Source organism: Salvia miltiorrhiza, chromosome 7, assembly GCF_028751815.1.
Source record: "Salvia miltiorrhiza cultivar Shanhuang (shh) chromosome 7, IMPLAD_Smil_shh, whole genome shotgun sequence".
In the NCBI taxonomy this organism is placed as follows: domain Eukaryota; kingdom Viridiplantae; phylum Streptophyta; class Magnoliopsida; order Lamiales; family Lamiaceae; genus Salvia; species Salvia miltiorrhiza.
This window is the reverse complement of record NC_080393.1, coordinates 7,390,269-7,412,862: the sequence shown is the minus strand read 5'-3', so window position 1 is coordinate 7,412,862 and position 22,594 is coordinate 7,390,269. Positions and strand designations below refer to the sequence as shown.

The 22,594-nt window shown below is 30.1% G+C and overlaps 3 protein-coding genes across 3 annotated transcripts in view; 2 read left to right on the top strand and 1 right to left on the bottom strand.

Moving 5' to 3' along the window:
- LOC130992114 (nucleolar complex-associated protein 2) overlaps window positions 1-22,594 on the bottom strand; it is an 884,658-nt gene that overhangs the window by 80,347 nt on the left and 781,717 nt on the right. The gene's annotated exons all lie outside the window — the stretch shown is intronic.
- On the top strand, window positions 445-3,017 carry LOC130992151 (probable receptor-like protein kinase At1g49730). Its single transcript, XM_057916680.1, has 2 exons — window positions 445-1,521; window positions 2,325-3,017. Exons 1-2 carry the CDS (start codon window positions 1,065-1,067, stop codon window positions 2,990-2,992), a joined length of 1,125 nt encoding a protein of 374 aa, XP_057772663.1. The 5' UTR covers window positions 445-1,064; the 3' UTR covers window positions 2,993-3,017.
- On the top strand, window positions 9,379-10,241 carry LOC130992192 (uncharacterized protein At1g15400-like). The gene has a single exon (XM_057916741.1). The coding sequence runs from the start codon at window positions 9,613-9,615 to the stop codon at window positions 9,982-9,984; it is 372 nt and encodes a 123-aa protein (XP_057772724.1). The 5' UTR covers window positions 9,379-9,612; the 3' UTR covers window positions 9,985-10,241.

Below are 22,594 nucleotides of genomic sequence, written 5' to 3'. Positions count from 1 at the left end.
AATACATTTCATGTTAATTTTAGTCGGTGCATTGTGGATTTATTTGATCAACTTTTTTCAAGTATTGATTATTTTTTGACAATATTGGCCTCGAGATGATGACACTTTTTGACGCTAATTAAAAATTGGTGGTGGGACCTAGTGGGTATTTAGTGCCAAGAACTTCAAACAATGTCCTAAAAATGAATGGGTCGGGGGCAACTCAATTATTGTTACCATGTGTCGCGCATTTCTTAGTCATTGTGACAACCAATTAAAGTGCAAAATTACAAATTACGTTGCCAAGTTTCAATGATTTTTTATTTTATTTTATTTTATTTACTATTGTAATAACTCTTAATTTGATGGTGCTATGTTATGTTATCATTTGGATCTTTCTTTTTATTTTCATGTGTAAGAACTGATCATTTGGATGCAGCTAATAACAGCCAACATATAAATTTGTTTTTTTAATTATTATGAAAAAACAGATCTATGCATTAGTAGACTTCAAATTAATTTTGTTAGAGTTTTTTAGTAGTAGCTAGCTAGGGACTATAAGAACAAGTCTATTCATAGTATTTTAATTGAATATGAGACTAGCTAGTTAGAGAGGAAAAAACAAATAGAATTGCCCTTGGTCTATATAACTTTTTTATTTATTTATTTTGAGGGAAGGTCTATATAACTTTGGTTAAGAGAATACTTGAATCGCTCGGACTGTTTGCTTAACTGTCCTCCCACAAAATTATCACAACACATATCAACATCACATGAGATAAAACTCAGCACTAAATCACCTAAAAATAATTAATTCAATCCAAAAACGAATTCCTACAATTCAAAATTTGAAGTCTTCTCGGTTGACCGCAATAAAAGAAATTAACAACACGACTTCTTTTTTCTCTCATGCACAACACAAGGCCAACCTAGCTAGGCCTTGGATTCCCTCTCCCTCTAATGCAAAAATACAAATTCTCGAATCTTGATCACTCATCAAACCCTTGTATATCTACAAAACCATCGTGACAAAATCGAACAATGAAAAAACAAGAATCAATCTCGAGACATAAACATAAGCAAGAATGTGGTTTCTTGGTTTCTCCACATCAAACCGAAGAAGCTATTTGGTAATGGGCGCGATCGCAATGGTGATCATCCTCACCGTCATTGTAAGGAAATGGGCAATCTACCTGGAGTCGAACGATCGTAGATCGTCGGGCAAGATTGTGGATAAGAGCGACGTAGATCACTCGCTGCAGGGGAATCAGAAGGCAAGAGTCCGTCCCTGTGCTTCGTCGATAAGGACGTACGCCCTCGAGGAGCTCAAGGTGGCGACGAGCGATTTCAGGATTCGGATCGGGGTTGGGGCGACGTCGTACGTGTACCTCGCTGAGCTCGGAGACGGAAGGTTCGGAGCGGTGAAGCGCGTGTTGGAGGAGAGGGGCGGCAGCCAGAAGATGTTTCTTGATGAGGTCTCGGTTTTGCTTAGGATTTCGCATCCCAATCTCGTTGGCTTGCTTGGATTCTGCCTCGAGAAAGGTAGGACCTTTTTTATCATCTTCATTTTTCACTCTCCATGCAAAATTTTCCACATTGCAAATTCTTTATTGATTGTTGTATGCCACACAAGGTTGTATAAATTTAATGTAAGAGCATCAAGATTAATTAATATATACATTTATAATTTTTTTTTCAACTTTTTCATATATATAAGTTAATTTGTGTGTATAAGTATCTAGTTTTTGAAAGCTAAAATTATTTCTAGCCCATTGCTTAAAATGTCTAAGTTGGTTCGGACTTTTGCAAACTGATTAAAACTGATTTATAATACAAGCCTTCTTTGTGTTTTTTTTTCTTTTCTTTTCTTTGTTACAAGAAATTCGTAGTCCTTCACTCTTTGATTCCGATTCTTATCTTTAACTACTCTAAATTAATTAAATTCATAATAATATTGACCAAAAATATATATATATTTTTTTTAATTTAAAACTTTTCTTCCGGTCTTCAAAATTCAAATTATTTAATATAAACTTGTATAGAAGCCATAATTGATATCTAATCAATTGTTGCTTCTTGTAATTCGTGAATATAAATTTAAAAGACTAATTTCTACGCGAAGTTAATTTGGAATATGTCATGTAATATGTAATGTTGAAGCTGAGGTGCATTGTTTATGACAATTGAGTAAAAATTTGTCACATTACTTTGTTAAAGAGCATTTTTGCGCATCGACTCGTTGTTTTCATGCGAATAGTGCTGCCTTGTGCTATCCTATACAAAAATTGAGTTAAAACTTGAACATTTCATATTGTCTAATGACCTTTACACTTCACTCTAAACAGGGGAGCAGCTGCTACTTCTCGAATACGTCCCAAACAAGAGCCTATTCGACCGAATGCACACGCGGCAGGGCCACTACTCGGGCACGCTGACGTGGCAAAATCGAGTCAGCGTTGCACTGGACATTGCGTACGCCCTCGATTACCTCCACTCGGTGGCTGATCCCCCAGTCATACACCGGGATATCAAGTCGTCCAATGTGCTCCTCATCAATGACGACCATGCCAAGCTTGCAGACTTCGGGCTCTGCAAGCTTGGCAGCCACGCCCAGAGGGCCCACACTCCGATAGCAGTCAAGGGCTCTCTGGGCTACATCGACACTATTTACCTCGACACGGGGATAGTGTCCCCCAAGAGCGACGTCTACAGCTTTGGAGTCCTGCTTCTGGAGCTCATCACGGGGATGAAGTCGCTACAGGGCTCGTCCACGTTGGCCGAGTGGACCGAGGAGTACCGGGGGAGTGATGACGTGGAAATCATGGTCAAAATGTTGGACCCTAAACTCAAATTGGGTGATGTTAATGTTGAGCAGCTCAAACTTTTGGTGGATGTTGCAAATGTTGCTTTGGTTGAGGATTGTGAAGCAAGGCCTGATATGACACAAATTGCTTATAGAATTGCAACTTGTATGGAAATTCAACCTCAATTGCAACCTGACTTGCCAGTTTAGGTGTTGTGAATAAGTATAGTGACAAATATTTAGGAATGAGTGTTTGTAGATGTATAGCTTTTTCCCTTTTGGAGAGATGGATTTAATTCTGTCTATGTACGTTGGACTTTTAATGTATAGACTTGTATTAGTTGTGTCAAAATTTGAACTTATACACCTCGTAATTATTGTACCACATTCTATCGGAATCAATGCGATTCTCGTTCAAATCATGACATATATATATTCAAAATAAAAAATCACAAGAAATATTTGCGATGACAAGATAAAATACAAAATTGTAAACACAATTTTTTGTATTTCAATTTAATTGATAAAATAGAAAACGCGTTACAAAAATAATTTCAAATACTTGAAGATAGATTTATGCGGGTTGCTATCTCTAGTTGATACTCTGATTCTTCTCTTCTATTTAATTTTCGAAGGTTCTTGAAATATTTGATTTGGTGACGATAAATCTAAAGGACTCAAGTCATGATTTTGGATTTGAACGTCAGAACTGATTTGATCTGAGAGAGAACGCTCTTAGAATTTGTAAGAACGCCTTGAAGCTTTTGAACTTGATTTGATTTGAAGAGCGTTCTTAGAATTTGTAAGAACGCCTTGAAGCTTTGAAGAAATACTTGAAGATTTGAAGGATACTTTAATGTTGCCTTGAAGATCTTGAAGATTTGAAGGATACTTGATGAATACTTGAAGACTTGATAGAATTCTTGAAGATACTTAAAGAATACTTGAAGCTTTGATAGAATTCTTGAAGATACTTAAAGAATACTTGAAGCTTTGATAGAATTCTTGAAGATACTTGAAGAATACTTGAAGCTTTGAATAGAATTCTTGGAGATACTTGAAGCTCTTCAATTCTTGCAAGACTTCACTTGATACTTGATAGAATTCTTTGAGCTCCTCAAAGAATAAGAAAAATTTTGTGTAATGTCTTACATTTTTCTGTAATGTCTTACATTTTTGATAGAAAAAGTAGTTTTTGATAGAATTTTGTGTAATGTCTTACATTTTTCTGACACAAGTACAAATGTATAAGAAAAATGTAAGAAAAAGTAGTTTTTGTCGGAAAAGTAGGTTGCCACCCAAGGTTGCCGCCCGGGCGGCAAACTACTTTTTCTGGTAGAAAAGTAGCTTGTCGCCCCGAAAAAGTAGCTTGCCGTCCTAAAAAGTAGCTGCCCGGGCGGCAGCCTACTTTCCGACAGCTAGCTATTTTTTATCTTGCAAGTATATTGATTGAGACATGAAGGGTAATTTAGATATTTTGGGCATAGGATCAAGCTTTTATAAGTAAGTGGGCATTTTTAATTTTTAACTTAACAAAGTGGGCATAAAAAATTTCGCCTCTTAATCACTTATTGTTAGGTCAACACACGTAAACTATAATATTTTTTTTTCTTTAAGCTAACAAAATTAAATAAAAAAATTTAAAAATCACGCCACACAAAGAACTCGAACTCAAAACTTTTAGTGTTGGACATTAAATTTTTACCGCTTGGCCAACTCACACGCCGTAACATTTTATTTTAATACATTGGTGAGTATCTCAAGATTGAAAACTTTGCCATGTCAGCTTTTTGACTTTGTTTTTTCCTCAGGTGAGAGCCATAAGAGGATAACGGCCAGGTAACTTGGTCAAAGTGTATAGACGTTACAAAAAGATGGGAGAATATTATTTTGTCATGTGGTAAGCAATAATTCATTTAATATTCCAGTACAAATATGTCATAATATTTAATTATAAACCAAAATAGAGGATCTTTTGCAGCGAAACATGCTGATTTTTATTTTTTAATTGTATTTAAGTTAATTACATTTATGAATTATTTTTGGGCCGAGTTTGAAAAATGATAGGATCTTCAAAAGTATATATGAAAAAATTTTGACCTTTCATCGAGTCTTCAAAATTACACGAGTAGTTAAGCCAATACGCAAGTCTCAAATTCCAAATTATAATGGTTAAACACGATGTGATCTTAAAATTAAATTCGTAGATAATTTCATTGATGAGATCAACAATTCAATATAAGGAATTGCGATAAAATTAAACGATTAGAAACTTGACCTTTCCATTTTTTGAAGGTCAAACCATTTTTAAAACCCGAGCCAAAGGTTGAACCTTAAATAATTACTACTCCATTTATCTCATTATATATGCCTCATTACTTTTTAAGCACAGATATTAAGAAATGTATAGAAAGTAGATAAAGTGGATTGATGAAAATTATTTAAATAATAAGTATATAAAGATAATATATTGTCAATAAAGGAATGAGACATTTATAATGAAACATCTCATTATGAAAAGTGAAACATTTAATTATAATGGATTAATGGGACGGAAAGAGTAACTCATATATTTTTGTTATACAAATTTGTATGAAATGATTGTGCACATATATTATACACAATGTCTGAGTTAGTCTAATGAATTAAGTGACGATTCATAATAAACGATTTTGAATTCAAATCATATCAACATCTTAAAAGATTGAAAGATACTATTATACATACTCATATATATATATAGCGGTCATATATATTCCCTCCGTCCACCAATTCATATTCTAATTTCTATTTTGGTATGTCCATCAATTCGTGTTTTACCAATATTTAGTAATTAGTACTATTTTCTTAACAAATAAATCATTTTTTTTTTAAATCGTGCTTCTTTATCCACTCAACAAATAAATAATAGTACTACATTTTTTTCTTAAAATTCATGCCTCTCTGAGCCCTCTCCCTAGGACACGAATTGGTGGATGAAGGGGGTATCTAAGAAGTAAGAATAATCTCACACACATGAGAGAGATTGTAACAGAACATTTTCATCCATTGCCTAATATTCCAGGGTTTGATTTATTTATTTGATTGTAGTATTAAGCTGAAAATCTTTTGCTATGTTCTTCATTTTGTATTATATATACTATATATATATATATATATATATATATATAGGGTGCGGTTATAGTGAGAACCACACTTATCGTGAGAACATAAGAACCACTAAAATCAATGCATCTACTATATAAATTAATGCATTCGCTATTAAATTTAATGCATCCGAAATAATAAATTTTTTGCTCCCTTCAGGATTCGAACCCAGGATCTGCATTCATCCACCAAGATGATGCATCCACCGTAGATCTTGATGATCGAATGGTTTAAAATGGTTCTCTGTTCTAATTTTATTTAGTGGTTCTTATTTGAACCTCCCCCTATATATATATTCTTTTGTATTTGTAACTTTTGGTAAAGACTTATGTCTAAGTTTAAGATACGAATATATTCACTAAAAAGTGAAAGTTAAGATACGAATATATTCATTAAAAAGTTCACAAGTATTTGTGGTTGTCAATCAATAGAAAATCTTAAGGTTAATAAAACGATTGTTTGTAAAAAAAAAATTCCTTTCCAATAATATATACCCCAATCGTCTCAAAAATTTCGCATAAATTAACAAAATAAAATTATGAGACAAACACAAAAACTCATTTGCCACATCAACATTGTGCAATGTCTTATTAGATACAACTACTAAATGTTCTAATAAGATTTTTTTTGGAGAAATTCTAATAAGATATTTATAATTGTTTATAAGAGCATTTCCAGCACCTCTTTGCGTGTCAGACCGAGCCGGCACGCTGCGCATGTGTGCGCGCTGGGGGAAGCGACCGACGTGCCAGGCACAAATGATGATAATGGTTTTACGTAGTGCATACGCGGTAAAAAAAATAGAAAGAGAGAAGGAGAGCAGACTTGCAGAAAAATGGGGGAAGAAAGAAGAGAAAAAGAAAAGGAGAATAGGCGTGGCTGGTTTTTTTTATTCTTATTTTTATTTTTTGATTTTGATTTGAATTTTTATTTTAATTTTGTTTTTTTTATTTAATTTTAAAATCCTAAAATTTTTAGTTCTTTTAGTTTTTTACCTAATTTTTAATTATTGTAATGTTTTTAATTTTAAAATCCTATATTTTATTTTAATTAATGTAATTTTAATTTCAATTTTAATGAAATATTTAATTTTAAAATCGAAAACTAAAAATAGAATTAAATGAAAATGAGGATTATAGCGTCTTTTATAGCACCAATGTACTAAAAATGCTCAAAAATATATATGAATATGAATATTTTATTAGAACATGTGAGTGATACATATCGTACAAACATCCACAGATAAAACCTCATGTGGGACAAAGACCATCTAAACTCATCTGTCTCTCCCTTCCTCTCTTTCTCATACATCAATGTCTGCATAATAATATTTTGAACACATTTCAAAAAATAAATAAAGATAATGTCTGCCATAATAATGTTTTGAACACATTTCGAAAAATAAATAAAAAATACTTATATATATTTTTTTTTTGTTTGAGGAAACACCAATAGCTTATATTATATCACGATGAGTAAGATCTTTAAAATGTCAACACTATTTTAGAGAATTTATTAAAAAAAAATTGTAGGTGATTCTATTAGTCAGATCTAACAAAGATATGTTGGTTATAATATTCGAGATTCATATGCATAAAAATGGAAGACACTACTAAAGATATTCACACGTAAATAAAAGATAGATGTTCCCTCTTAAAAAAAAGATAGATATTACACTTTCATATATTCTTACTAGATCTACGAATCATTTTAAATCCTAATGTGTCAAAATTCTCCAAGTTAGATCAAGATTCATCAAATTATTACAATGATATATTGATATGATACTTTATATCCGCATAATCAAGTTCCTCCATCATGAATATTTAAATCCATAGTCTTAAATCTATTAGAACTTTTGTAGCCTTTACAAAAAGGGTCAATAGTCAGAAAATAAACGAACTTTCACGAAATTTGCAAATTGCACATGAACTTCAAAAATAGCCTCAGAATACATTACTTTTTAATTTTGTTGTAAATTGCACATGGCGAAATTTCCGGCGAGGAATAGGTTTGACCGGTGATTACGTGGACATTACATGGCATATTGCGTGGCTTTTTTTACACGCTAGCAAGCCACGTGAGCAAAACGACGTCGTTTTGATATTTTGAAGAATTTACTAAAAAATAAAAATAAAAAAAATGCAACCTTGTCCGCCTCCTGCTTCTCCGGCGAGGAGCAGCTGCGCCGTGACCTCCCCTCTTCCACCTCCACTCAACCGCCACCTCTCACCTTCTCCGACCAACACAACGTCGCTTCTCTATCCGCCTCCATCAAACCCCTCCTCTCCAACAGCGTCGCCGCCTTCATCCTCCTCCACCGCCAGGAGCGCCATGGCTGCAGCCCTTTGCCGCCACTGCCAGATATGGGGATTTTCCCCTTTTTACCCCCAGCGACGCGACGCCGCCTCTATCAGTGGCAGAGCCACTGCCACCTCTCACCTTCTTCGACCCACACACCATACAACAACAAACCCCAGTTCGCGCCTGCTTTGGTCCATCACCTCCACCAACCAAACCATCAAAGAAGGTGCGATGTCCAGACGGGAAGGCGCCTTTGGTCCATCGCCTCTCACCTTTTTCTATTTTTTATTTTTTTTTAATTTATAATACTCAAAACAACGTCGTTTTGAATGCCGGTGAGTCCACGTCCGAAAATTCCGGGAGCCACGTCACCACCGATCAAGGTGGTGGTCAACCCATGTGCAATTTGCAACAAAATTAAAAAGTGATGTATTCTGAGGCTATTTTTGAAGCTCATTTGCAATTTGCAAATTTCGTAAAAGTTCGTGTATTTTTCGGCTATTAACTCTTAAAAAAATAGTATTAATGAACTAATAGTCTAATACGTTATTTCTTTTAAGATATAAGATACATATTATACGATGAAATTTAATATATTAGAATGAATTAATCAAGCAAATACAAATTAGGCCATACTCAAATCAACTATTAAGCTAGCATAAGTTATAGATCAAATATCCAAACAAATATAAATGCAACCCAAAGTGATGTCAATATAAATACATACACAAAACAACTATCAAGCTCACATAAGTTAGGCCAAATATCTAAATAAATTTATATAACTCATATAATGTTGGTGAAACTTGAACCAATGATCTCTTACATAAGAAAGATATTAACATAAACATCATGAAATATTTAAAATATACTATATATAGGTCGAGATCTGAAGCAAAGTCTCTTTCCCCTACGCATAAAGAAAATCAATGGTTTTAAATTTATATTTCAATAATTTATTTTTAAAATATAGTTTATCATGGATTATTATTATTTGTAGTATAAATTTTTATTGTGTTTTTACTGAATGTAATCAATAACTATTTATATTTAGTAAAAGAATGTAAAACAATTCAATATTCGAGAAAATATGAGAAGTTACTTATAATAATATTAATACTCCTATGAAATTTCCATTTCAAGGGGCCTATATATTACCGAACCCACACACGACTGATCCAAACACGCACAACACACACTATTACGCGCACCCACCACCAAGAAAAGTTCGCAGTCCAAAGCAGTCACTTGCACAAATAAAACATTTCCGATTTCGGAGCCATCATCCAAGAAAATCTCCACACAATCCCACCACCACTAATCCAGTTTTCAACCCAACACACAAAATCTAGAGCTGCAGACAAATCTCGAGGTCGTTAATGGAGAGCTTGCAGAGATCTGCCATATCGTTCCGGCGACAAGGCTCGTCGGGATTCGTGTGGGACGACAAATTCCTCGCTGGCGAGTTTAATAAGCTCGCGAACGAGCGGAAGGAGGAGAGCAGCAGCAACAGCAAGGAGACTCAGGAGGATCCGGCAGCCACCGCCGTGAAGAAATCGCCGCCGCCGCCAGCCGGATTGACGATCGAGAGGAGCCGATCCAACGGCGGGAGGGGTTTCCGTACCGGGAAGGTTTCTCCGGCGGTCGAGCCGCCTTCGCCTAGGGTTTCGGCGTTCGGATGCTGCGGTGCTTTCGGGAAGGGCGAGAAGACGCGCCGCCGGCCGCCGAAGTCCGGTAAGCGCGTGATGTGAGGATCGCTTGTTGGAATAGTTCGTCTCGATTGAATTGAAGTTGATAGAATTTTGAATCGAGAAAATTCCAATGATATTGCTGTTAAATCTGTTTCTCTATGACTCTATCTGCTTTCCTCCTGGATTTGATCCGTTATATGTTAGGTGTTAGGATTGAAGTTTCTTTTTCTTTTTTACTTAAATATTTCTTTTTGACTTTTTGTGTAATACATGTGTGTGGATGGATGTTAGATATCAGTGGAAATTGTTGATGCTAATCTCTCTCTCAGTATATATGTGTAGTAAATTGTGCGTAATTAGGGACATATTGTGGAGATGAAGCATCATTTAATTAAAAAAAATGAGATTTGAGATTTGAACAAAATCATTGATTGAAGATTAATCAAAATTGATGTTTCGATGACCTTTTTTTTTTTTTTTTTGTATAATATATTTCGAATAGTTACCAAATCCAGTGAGATCTTGAATCCATGTTTCATCACATTAATGCATTGTTTGACAACTTTACTTTTCTGGAATGGTAGGTATATTTTCACTATTTTTTTTGAAACAAAGGTATATTTTCACTATTATTAGTATTTAATAGCGGTGTGCATCCTGGATAAATGAAATTTGTGGGGGTTTCGAATATTTGGATATGCTAGGTTCTGTAATTATTCGAAGAATGGATTATCTTTTGCTTGGGCTTATCCTAAAATAATGGATGCCAATTTTTTGTTTAAAGTTTTTTAAAAAAGCACCAGCAACTTGTAAAATACTAGCTTCGAATTACTCCCTATTCTAATTTTTTCAACATTTCGAACTTTATACACAGATTATCCGAAAGCTCACTACAATACGTCGTAGTTATGCTGATAATTGTATTGGTTTAATCTAACATAATAATAATAATAAGGGTTAATTGTTTATAAATTTACGATTTTTTTTTTATCATTTTTTGATTTTCCCCACTATATTTAAAATTGACAAATTTATCTTGAATTTGAAAATTCATTATTAATGTAAAGTTGACATGCATATCGGAATTGTCAGCGTGATGCAATCGTCTAACGGGTAAAATGATCTTAGTCTTAGTTATACAATCATGCCATCCTGACAATTTCGATATTTATCTTAATTTTAAAGTTGACCTGCACATCGGAATTGTTAGCGTGATGCGATCGTCCAACGAGTAAAATGGCCCTAGTCTTATATAATCACACCATGCTGACAATTTTGATGTATATCTTAATTTTAATTTGGAGATAATTGTACCCGAGGGAATATTAAGAATGAATTTTCAATTAATATATTAATTTATCAATTTTAAATATCATGAAAAAATTTAAAAATGACAAAAATTCATGAATTTATGTGGGATTGGTTCAATGCTCATAAGTCATAATTCTCTCTCCTAAAATTGGTGGAGGGCGAAAATGATGAAAGAGTTTGGTCGGAAAAATGATGGATTTCTTCTACTTTTTGAGATATTTTGATAAATTTGTGTATAAAAAAAATCGAAATTTTACAGTAAATGACGTTTATAAACGTGTTTTAAACAAATCAATCTCCATTTACGTGGGAGCATAACTTGCTACATAAACGATATTATTGGAACATTTCAAAAGTGACATCAATTTTAAAATTAATAATAATTTGAGGGGAGAATTCAAATCTAGGTTGACATATTTAAACCAGAAAAGAAAGTAAATAGTGACATTCTTCCTTGATTGCCATGTTAATGTTATTGTCATGTATGGCGTTCTTGATAACGCGTGTAGCCCCGCCATAATTCTTTTTATTAAATAGCCAAATGGGAGTTAGGTCATCAGACTTGACTTCAATGAATCCGTTTCTTCAAAACGATTAAAAACAATAATAGTTGTGTATATATATTTAAGGCGAGTTGTATATTTTTTTGAGAGGGAATAGTAGTATATTTTATTCAATGTTTGAACACAAGATTAGTTCCATGTCACAAGAAAGCATTGGGCATATTTTAGGACTCACTAATATCCAATTTTTGTCATCAAACATATATGCGTGAACGTGGTTTCGCCTATGAGTTCAATTAGGTGATTCATCATTTTATCGCTCAATTTTACTAACGAGGCCTTTCTTGAAAAAGGCTAAAAATTTAAAATAAAAAATAAAAATTACGAACATTTTTTGAAAAATACTGAAAATTAGGAATAAAAATATTATTAACCCTTATTCAAATACGCAGTCAACTTGTTTTGATCATTTTGACCACATTTACTAAACAAAAGTAATAATTTTAATCTTCCATCAAAGACTATATTTTTTGCGAACTATTCTATCAAATATATATAATTAAATATTTTTCGTCAGAGTTTTATACCGACACTTCTTAAATTTGCTTTACGATTTTATGACTTATATAAGGTTTACTTGAGTTCTTAATGTAGTTTATTTATAACGTAATAGAAATATTAAATTAGAATTTCTTTCCTGTACGTATATGTAGGTAGATAAATATTCAAACATGTATATTTGGATATTCTTGAAATTTGTTTTCTAAATATTTTTTGGATGGTGATAAAAATTACTTATTTTAAGAGAGAAAAAAAAATATAAAAACACATAGATTATTATTTATAAAGTAGAGAGATTATATGCTTTGTCCCTCTTAATCCACAAAATATGCAGATACTTATATATCTACGTGATAACTTCGAAACTGAGCTGGTATTTGTATTTTATTTTTTTCTCAACAAAATTCTCATATGCACATAGTAGAATTTGCAGGTGATGATAATTTAGAATGGACGCCCACGGATATACTATTGATAACAAAAATTGAATATTTTCATACTATAAATAGAATTGACAATTATAGACCTATTAACATTCAAAGTTATCCTCCCCTCGTGGGACTAGTGTTTATTTTATTCTATGATGTTTTAAAAGTACAAAAGCTATAACATTACTTAATTCTATAGTGAAAAAATATAGAAATTAAGGCCTATATTTGACTTTTACTAAACTTAATTACTCCATTTAACAAATGTGATTATCCCGGCCCGACCAACTGAACCAATTACGCAAATAAAATTAAAATTATAGTTTGCCGATTAATTATAGAAGTAATAATTTAAGAAGGCTCCAGAACTAAAAGTCCCTGTCCGAAACCTACCATTATGGGACTTTATAGTGGAAACTCATTAACTCTTTATCACAACTTTATTTTTCGAAATGGGCGGCTTATTTTTCATTAATTGTGGTCCTTGTATCTTTAATTATTCAATCTTGAGTCAACCTTCATTTCCATGACAAAAGTATGTGCAAGTTAGACTTATTACAAGTTTTTTATTTGTTGGCCAAATTGATTAAAATTTAGCCATACTTGGTATTTTTTTAGATTACAATATATTAGAAAAAAAACTCACAAATATAATACTCCCTCCGTCCCATGAAGCATGACACATTTTTTTTCGACACGAGAATTAAAAAATTGATATTTTGTGTGTTAAGTGTGGTAGGTGAAAAAGTGAAAATGTGAATAAATGATAAATTTTTTACCATTTTTAGAAACGTGTCATGCTTCGTGAGACAGATCAAAAAGAAAATTGTGTCATGTTTCGTGGGAGGGAGGGAGTATGTATTTGTGTAGAATCGCAGAAGCAAAGCATTAATTAGAACTCTCATTTGATGCGTAGGACGTAAAATGTAGACATCCAATCAATTGACTTAATTAACATATGTAAAAGTGAATATTTGAGCTCCACTGCAGCACGGCTGCCCTTATGCAACTCGAACAAAAATTCTACAAAATATATTTATGAGGCGTTTGAACTAGTGGATGTGATAAATAAAATTGATAAAATTAATAGGATTGAAGAATGATTAGTTAAATAATTCATCTAACTTTGAGTGATAAATAATTCAAATTGATGATTAAAATGCAAGTCGAGTTATCCATCACTTGCCGAATCATACAAACGAAACACGTGATTAAGTTGATTTATTTTAGAGTGGATTTTGAAAATAGCTACTTTGGAATAATAAATTTAAAAATTGGTCACTAAGATAAAAAAAAATAAAAAATTATTCACGACTAAAAATAATGTTACTCGTGAATTCAAGTTTTGAAGTGTCAATAACATTAAGTTGTGAATTCATAGATATGATTGAGAATTTTAGAAAATTAAATTGTGAATTCATAAATCTGATCATAAATTCAAGAATTATAAATTTTGAATTCATAGATCTGACTGTAAATTCAATATTATTAATTAACTATCACTTGCAAAATTAGACAATAGAAATTAAAGGGAATTCGCAATAGGAAATAGGCGTCATGGCTGGATCTGGTTGTCAGCAACGATTGGAATGGCCTATTGGAGCCCCTAAACCTGGAGCTCCGCCGCCTCATCCTCCGCTCCGGTTTTGCCAAGCCACCGCCAGGGTCAGCGTCGCCGAGGCTGTCTTCCTCCACTCTCTCTATCGTGAGGCTTGGAAACCCCGAGTCCAACTGGATCAGCTACATCGTCGTCACTTCCGATGCCACCCTCGACCGCCGCGAGATCTACGTCGTCTGGCGCAACACCTCCCACAACTACGATTGGATCAACGTCCTCAATGCCATACCCCAATCCGTTGGGCAGCTGCTGGCCGGAGAGATAGAGAGCATACGGGGAGGGGGGGTGGGGGGAGAGAGAGAGAGAGAGAGAGAGAGAGAGAGAGATTTGGTGTGATTTTTTTTTTGAAATGCGTAGTGTGTTTGTGAGGATGAATTTGTAGCTACCTTTTTAATTTTAATGGTAGGAGCAATTTAATCATTTAGCACAAAAAATTGCCATTACATAAATTTTTTATTTGAATGGATAAATTTTAAATTTACTACAAAAAATGGGTTAATTTGATATATTATCTCTTTATTTTATGAATCATGCTTTACCACTCCAATCAAATGCTTTCTTAGAGTATTAGAAAATCGCGTACAATTAGGTAAATAAATGTAAGAGTGTTAGTAATCTATGACTCGAAATTGTAATTTTCTATCACAAATTTAATAATTCCACCTTTAAGTCACTCAAAAGCATTAGTCGACAGAAACATTATTATTAAAAATCAAATCAGCAGTAAACTTTATGAAGTGTTATAAAAGATGAAAGACTTGGTCAATCTACTTAACAAATGAGAATGTGTTGAGTTTAAATCTTTATATATACATCGTGTATGAATTAGGCGAAATCCAATCAAACATTTGCATGATGGCTGAAGATTTGATCATAGTGGAATTTGGGACGAGCCCAAGAAAGGTCGTAGTTTTTAGTTATAATAATTGGAACCATTCAAAATAACCGATTTCATCATTTCAATTTAATTTATAGGATTATTTTATGATTAGTATTTAAAAAAAAACTGAATCACTTCTAAAGATGACGTGCATTATAAATTTTACTGTGCACACAGTATTATAAAGATGTTCAACTCAAAAGATATTACTCCTACTATTAAGATAATGAAATGCTTTCGTAGTTCTTACTAAGTTGAATCTAGTGAAATTTGGGACGAGTCTCTAATTCATAATTAATGAATATAATGAAATTTTGAAATAATGAATATAGATTTATGAAATATTATTTACATTCAATTATTAAAAAGGAACTTAAAAATGTATGATGAGACATTAATTGCGACAATAGGATCTTGTGGGGACTCTAAAATCAAAGTAATTTTAGATCCACGTCATCATATTCATAAACAGATAAACTCGTTCTAATTATCCTATATATATTGACTATTGTGGTCGAACGGTCGAAGAAGCCGTTAAATAATTAGACAAGTCATGTGCCATTATCACAATAAACTAGCGACAAAATTAAATAAAATATTAATCTAGTCTTTCCATCATTTGCCGACCTAGTTGTCAATGTAAGCATTCAATACTTGAACGGAAGAACAATATTAACGGCTTTAATTTATTTGGTTGGTCGTGAAAATGATAATTTATGATTGGATGTCAAGAATTTGATTTTTTAAATCTATTATATAATAGGATTAAGCCTTAACCTATGTGGCATATCTAAAATCTCACCATTTCAAAATTTACCATATATAATCTTCATCATTTATTAATTAATTAACTATTACATTCTATATAAAGATTCATTAATCATAATAAATATAATTAATAATAAATGTATATATATATATATAATAATATTAACATTACATATAATCTAAATTAATAAATTTTATTATTTATTTTTTCTAGATAAAAATTAGATTTACATGTTTGATAATAAAAAAAATTATAATCTATATACGATAAATTATTTTAATTGAATGTTAGTGATTAGATGTATATTTGTTATTAATTTTATATTTCTCAATAGCGTACATATATTATATATATATATATATATATATATGTTGCAATATATTATATTATATTATATGAATATAATATATATATATATATATATAATATTTATATTCTTAATTTTCAATAAAATTAATTTTAAATTAAGTTTGAATTGAGACATGCATGTATATTAAATTATAAACGGGTCCGGTCATTGATTTACATGTTTGCATAATAAGGCACAAATTCTATAAACTGATTACTTTAAAACAAAATCTTATTTTATGTCTATCAAAATAATTAAAATTTTATTTTTATTTTTTATAAAATAAATCCATACATTTTATTTATATAGAGAAGAAAAATATATTTTTCATTTCTGCAAATTTTATTTGTTTCTGTTCGTCCATTACTACAATAATAATAATAATAATAATAATAATAATAATAATAATAATAATAATAATAATAATAATAATAATAATAATAATAATAATAATAATAATAATAATAATAATAATAATAATAATAATAATAGATAGATAGATAGATAAATTATGAAATTAGTAATGCATAAATGAAGAATTTAAATAAAGAACAATAGAGGATATGATGTTAAAATATATTAGAAATCTTTAATCATATATCAAATTTATAAGAATCTCAATCGAGTGAAGAATTCATATAAATCTCCTCATTTCACATTGAGTATTTTTATAAGATTTCACCAAAATAAAACTTATACAAGAATAAGCTCTTGCTCTCCAAATTAAAAATTTACATTTAATTGGCGGAATGATTGAGACTAATACAATTTGAATTGTTTTGTCAATTTAATTTGACAAAAATTATTTAATTAAATACACGGTCTAATTAATTTAATTTGAAAAAATAAATTGGTTTGATTAAGTAAATTATTTCTTCAATTTGATTTGATTATAAAATAATATATTTTGTATAAAATTTTAAAAATAAAATTTGGATTCAACATAGATTTTTTATGAAAATTTATCAATTAAATTACTAAATAAATTAATACAATTTGAATCTCGTGTCAACTTTCTTAAGCTACACACGAGATGATTTTCAAAACTTAGTTATGGTATTTCAAACTTCAAACAAGATAATGTTCACGAGTCAATTTTATTCTTTCAGTTTTCAGACGGAATGATGCTCGAAACTCAAGATTTGAAGATAATTACGAGTCCATTTTATTCTTTTAAATTTCAAACGAAATGATGCTCGAAACTCAATTATGATATTTCAAGCTCCAAATGAAATAATGCACAAAAAATTGTCAAGATTTTTCAAGCTGCATACAAGAGTATGTTTAGAAGTTAGTTATGATCTTACAAGCTAAAGATGATAATGATCTTTAAAGCTACACACAAGATAATTCTTGTAACTTAATTGTGGTCATTCAAAGTTCAAATGAGATGATACTCACAAGTTAAATTTATTTTTTTAAACTCCAAACGAGATGATTCTTGGAACCCAATTATAATATTTAGAACTAATAATGCATAAAAGTTTGTCAAGATTTTTTCAAGTTCCATACAAAATGATGTTTACAAGTTAGTTATGATGTTAGAAGCTCCAAATCATACAATCTCACAATTCAACTTTGATTTTTAAAGCTCCAAATAGTGATGTTAAAAAAACTTGATGCATAAAAGTTCATTTTCTGTATTTTAAGGTCTAGACGAGATGATACTCAAAAGTCTGATGTTCAAACGTTAGTTGTCGTCTTCCGAAATTTAGATTATGATATGATCATACAAGGTTCAGACGAGATGATGCTCAAATGAAATAAAATTTTCAATATCGATACATTTTTCAAAATATTATTAAATAAAAATCTACATAAAAAGAATATTTATTATTCTAATAAAAGGTTAACATTTAATTAAGGAATTTGATTCAAATTAATATAATTTCAACTATATTATCTTAAATTAAATAAATTTAAAAATAATTTATATAATAAGTTAAAATAATTTCCCGTCGAATTTCGACGGGTTGCGCACTAGTATATATAATCGAGTTTTCCAAAAAGAATGATTTTGATTAGTGACTTTCAACAAAGTAATTCTCACATTAGATGTGTGTGTGTGGAGATGGGCTTGTGAAGGGAGGGAAAAAGAAAAAGAAGACTGTTGGGCTAAATTTTAAGGAAAGTGAACACTAGTTGTGTCTTCGAAGCTGATCATGGATCGTTATGGTCTATTTGAATAACCGAGGGACTCTTTTGCAATTTTAGTGTGTTAGTTAGTCGCATAGCGTTTTTATTAATGTTGCTGCGCTTTCTCTCATACGTCGTCTTTTCGTTTGATGAGCTATGTATTGAGTCAGATTCGGTTAATTAGGTTATCTTCTTCCTTGCATGAGTTGCAGAGTAGCTGTGAGAGAGAGAGGTTATCTTACTGTAAATCGAGTCGAGCTTCTTGTTGTTGCGGTGTGGTGGTTTACCTCCGGTGAAGAAGTAATAAAGATACATTTGACCCTTCGTAAATGTAGGCCGTTGGCCGAATCACGTAGTTCCTTCGTGTCGATTGTTTGTCGTTGTTTCTTGGTTTCAATCTGGTTTGTTTTGTGGGAACCGCTCCTACGACAAAAAGGAGATGGTCTTGGGTTCACTTTATTAATTTACGATAGTTTTGTTTGTAATTCTCATTTTATTTTTTATAACCCCTTATTTTATATAATATTAAAAAAATATATTACCTCTTAGCCACCATTTTCTTTTATTTTTTGATATGACCTTACCATGCTTGTCAGTCTCTCCTTGCAGTTCTCACTAAAAGCACACCCTACACCCTAACACTTATATCCCTTTCTATATTCACTCTATCCTTTCAAAGCCCCAAATTCCTTAACTTTAAAATATCCACTTTACATAACATGTGAAAAGAATAGGTAAAATATGAAAATATGTATTTTCCACATTTTCCATCAAAGATGAAGAGATTTAATCATTGATGAACTTTACATGACACGTAGGGTTTAATTATTTATTCTTACTTTTTAGGAATGACGTTAATGGACTAGATAGCGGCGGATCCAAAATTTAATATTTGGGGCGCCTTATATAAGCGTAAACTAGTACTACATTTTATAACATTAGTTATTTTAAAAATCATAAATTATTTCTTTCTTCTCTAATGACACACTACTAGTAATTGAAACACCCAAATTCATAACATTTGCTTGTAGTAGTAGTAGGGCTGTCGATCGGTTCGGGTTCGGTTACCCGTACCCGAATTTTCGGTTACCCGAACCCGAAATTGCCAAATTTCAATAACCGTTCCCGAACCGTTTTAGAAGTTCGGTTACCCAATACCCGCTTCGGTTAACCAATTGGGTTATTTGGATATCCGAAATACCCATTTAAAAAATAAAATTCAAATAATTTTTGCTCTATCTACTCTAAAAGAAATTACAAATATATGTAAATTTACAAATATATAATATATATTTACAAATATATAATATATTTGTAAATATATTATAATATATATGTAAATTATTTGTAAATTTACAAATATATAATATATATGTAAATTTTTTGTATATAATATATATGTAAATTTAAAAATATAATTTACAAATATATTATATAATATATATATATATAATAATTTACAAATATATTTATATATTAATTTACAAATATATAATATATTATATATGATATATTGATAATATATATATTAAATAATTAATAAAATAATTTTCGGTTATTCGGTTAACCCGATCGGTTTTTCGGGTTAACCGATAACCGAAATTTCCAAAAAAATAATAACCGAAACCGATCCATTACCTGAATTTTTCGGTTATTGGATACCCAAACCCGAAAATTTCGGTTCGGTTAATTGGATACCCGAAACCCGATAACCATTTAGACAGCCCTATGTAGTAGTACCTATTTTTTTAGATCTTATTTAGATGAACAAGCTAAGGTGTAGTAGTAGTTTAGAGTTGGATGAAAGAGATTGAAGTAGAGATTAAAAAAAAAAATCTCTCTAAAATTTTCAGCTAGTTGTTCACGAATGGGGGTACAAACCTGATGTTTCAACCTAAATCTATAAGCGACATGATATTCAATATGGAAGCTTTATAATTTCCTTTCCAGAATAAATTGTATTTAATATGTTATTTATTTAAATATTGACACGATATCTTATTATAGTACATATTTAACATAAAATAAATAATATAGCATATCTCAATAAGAAAATCAAAATACCGAGTGATATAATATCTTATTATACTAAATATTTATTATAAAATAAATATGATTGCATATCTCAATGGTTCTAAATTTTTTTGGTGGTTTTCAATTATATTAATTGTTGGTTATTTGATTGGACAATGTAATTTACAACTTTAACTTTCTAATTCAATTTATTTATAAAATGAAATTGGCATTTTGACCTTTGTAATTGATTTTATTTACAGAATACCTTATGTTTAATTTTACATAACTAGTGCAAACATTTTATACGCTCCCTTCTAAAATTTTAAGAGAATTAGTGCGTCTTCACGTGCGATGCACGTGTCACGATATATTTATTTATTTTTAAAATTTGAAGTTATGTAAAGTGTCTTATTTATGAATTAGATTAACCAGTAACAAAAAAATTATACTTCCTCCGTCCACGTTTTCACTTTTGTCATTTTAGTATGTGCACAATATTATTTTCACTTCCATTTATAACAGTATGGTCCACAAACTATACTCATAATATAATGAGACCCAAACTCCAATAACAACAATACTCATTACTATTCACCACTTTTTAAAACTTGTACCGTTCACAAAGTAGAAACAATATCGTAGACGAAGGGAGTGTTAATTTAAATATAAGTATTTGATTTAAAATAATGTATAATTATTATATTATCAACTTAATGAGTATTGTATAATAATAATAATAATTAAATTTATAGATTATAAAACAAATCATGTAAGTCAATCTCATTTTGAGCAAATAATACTAAATTGTCAATATAACAAAACTGATAGACGTTATTTAATATAACGGAACTGGGATCTTAAAATTCAAAATGGCATTATTAGTAAGAGTTCATATTTAAACAACCCAAAACTAACTTAAAGATCAGGAAAAATACGAATAATATAAAAGGAAGATATAACAATAAATATGTTTATTAATAAATAAATAATTCTTATGCATAATTAAAATAATCTATATAATATTTTAAATCTTAATTTTAATATATATAATTAATTTTTTATTTGCAAATTCACATTAAAATTAATACAAAATTTCTTCTCTTTAATTGAATTAAAAACGACTATAATTTAAAAATATTTAAATTTAAAATAATTATAATTAAACAACCATGTAAACTTTTTTATGAAAGGGAAACAATGACATCTATTTATTTTTTTCACCAATAAACGAAAATAAAATAAAAAAAATAGTATGATGTTCAAATTAAAGATAAATGAGAACGAACAAAAATTAATTATGACATTTTAAACGATCATAAATTTTTCATTTTAAATTTATTTATTACTCTGAACTAGTACGCGCCCATCCGTGCGATGCACGGCAAAATCGAAATTAAATGATATTTTAAATATATATATATATATATATATATATATTAAACATAATTAAAATATAAATAAATATAAAATATAGTTTAAAATAATATCAACTAATCAATAAAATGTTAAATTTAAAAACGTAACTTTCAACTATGTATAAAGTGTAAAGATAATTATAGTTATTAAATAATTTTAAATTATTTAATAACAAAAATTAATATACACAATATTATTATAAAGTATTCCACATAATAATAAATATATAAATATTTTCATACACAGACATAAATAAAAAAGTTGTAAAATTATAACAAAGAAAAAGAAAATAAAATATTTTAAAATTTAATAACCTATTCATTTTAAATTTATTATTAATGATTTTTATATTATATTAAAGATCTTGTTATGAACTTAAACTTAAGATGCATATTGAATATTTTTTTAATAAATTAAATTTAACGATATTTAGAAAACAATTAAAATTATAAAAGAAAAAAAGAAAGAAAAACAATGAAAAAATTAATGAAAGAAGAGAGAGAAAAAATGGAAGAAAAAAAATAGAAAGAGAAAACTCCATTTTTATATAATCACTCGAGCAAATTATAGCTAAACTATCAATATTAAAATTTACTAATAATTAATAATATAAAAAAATGTTACTATAAAATAAAAGCCCAAAAAATTGAATCTACATGTAATTCTCGAAAGAAAAAAAAATC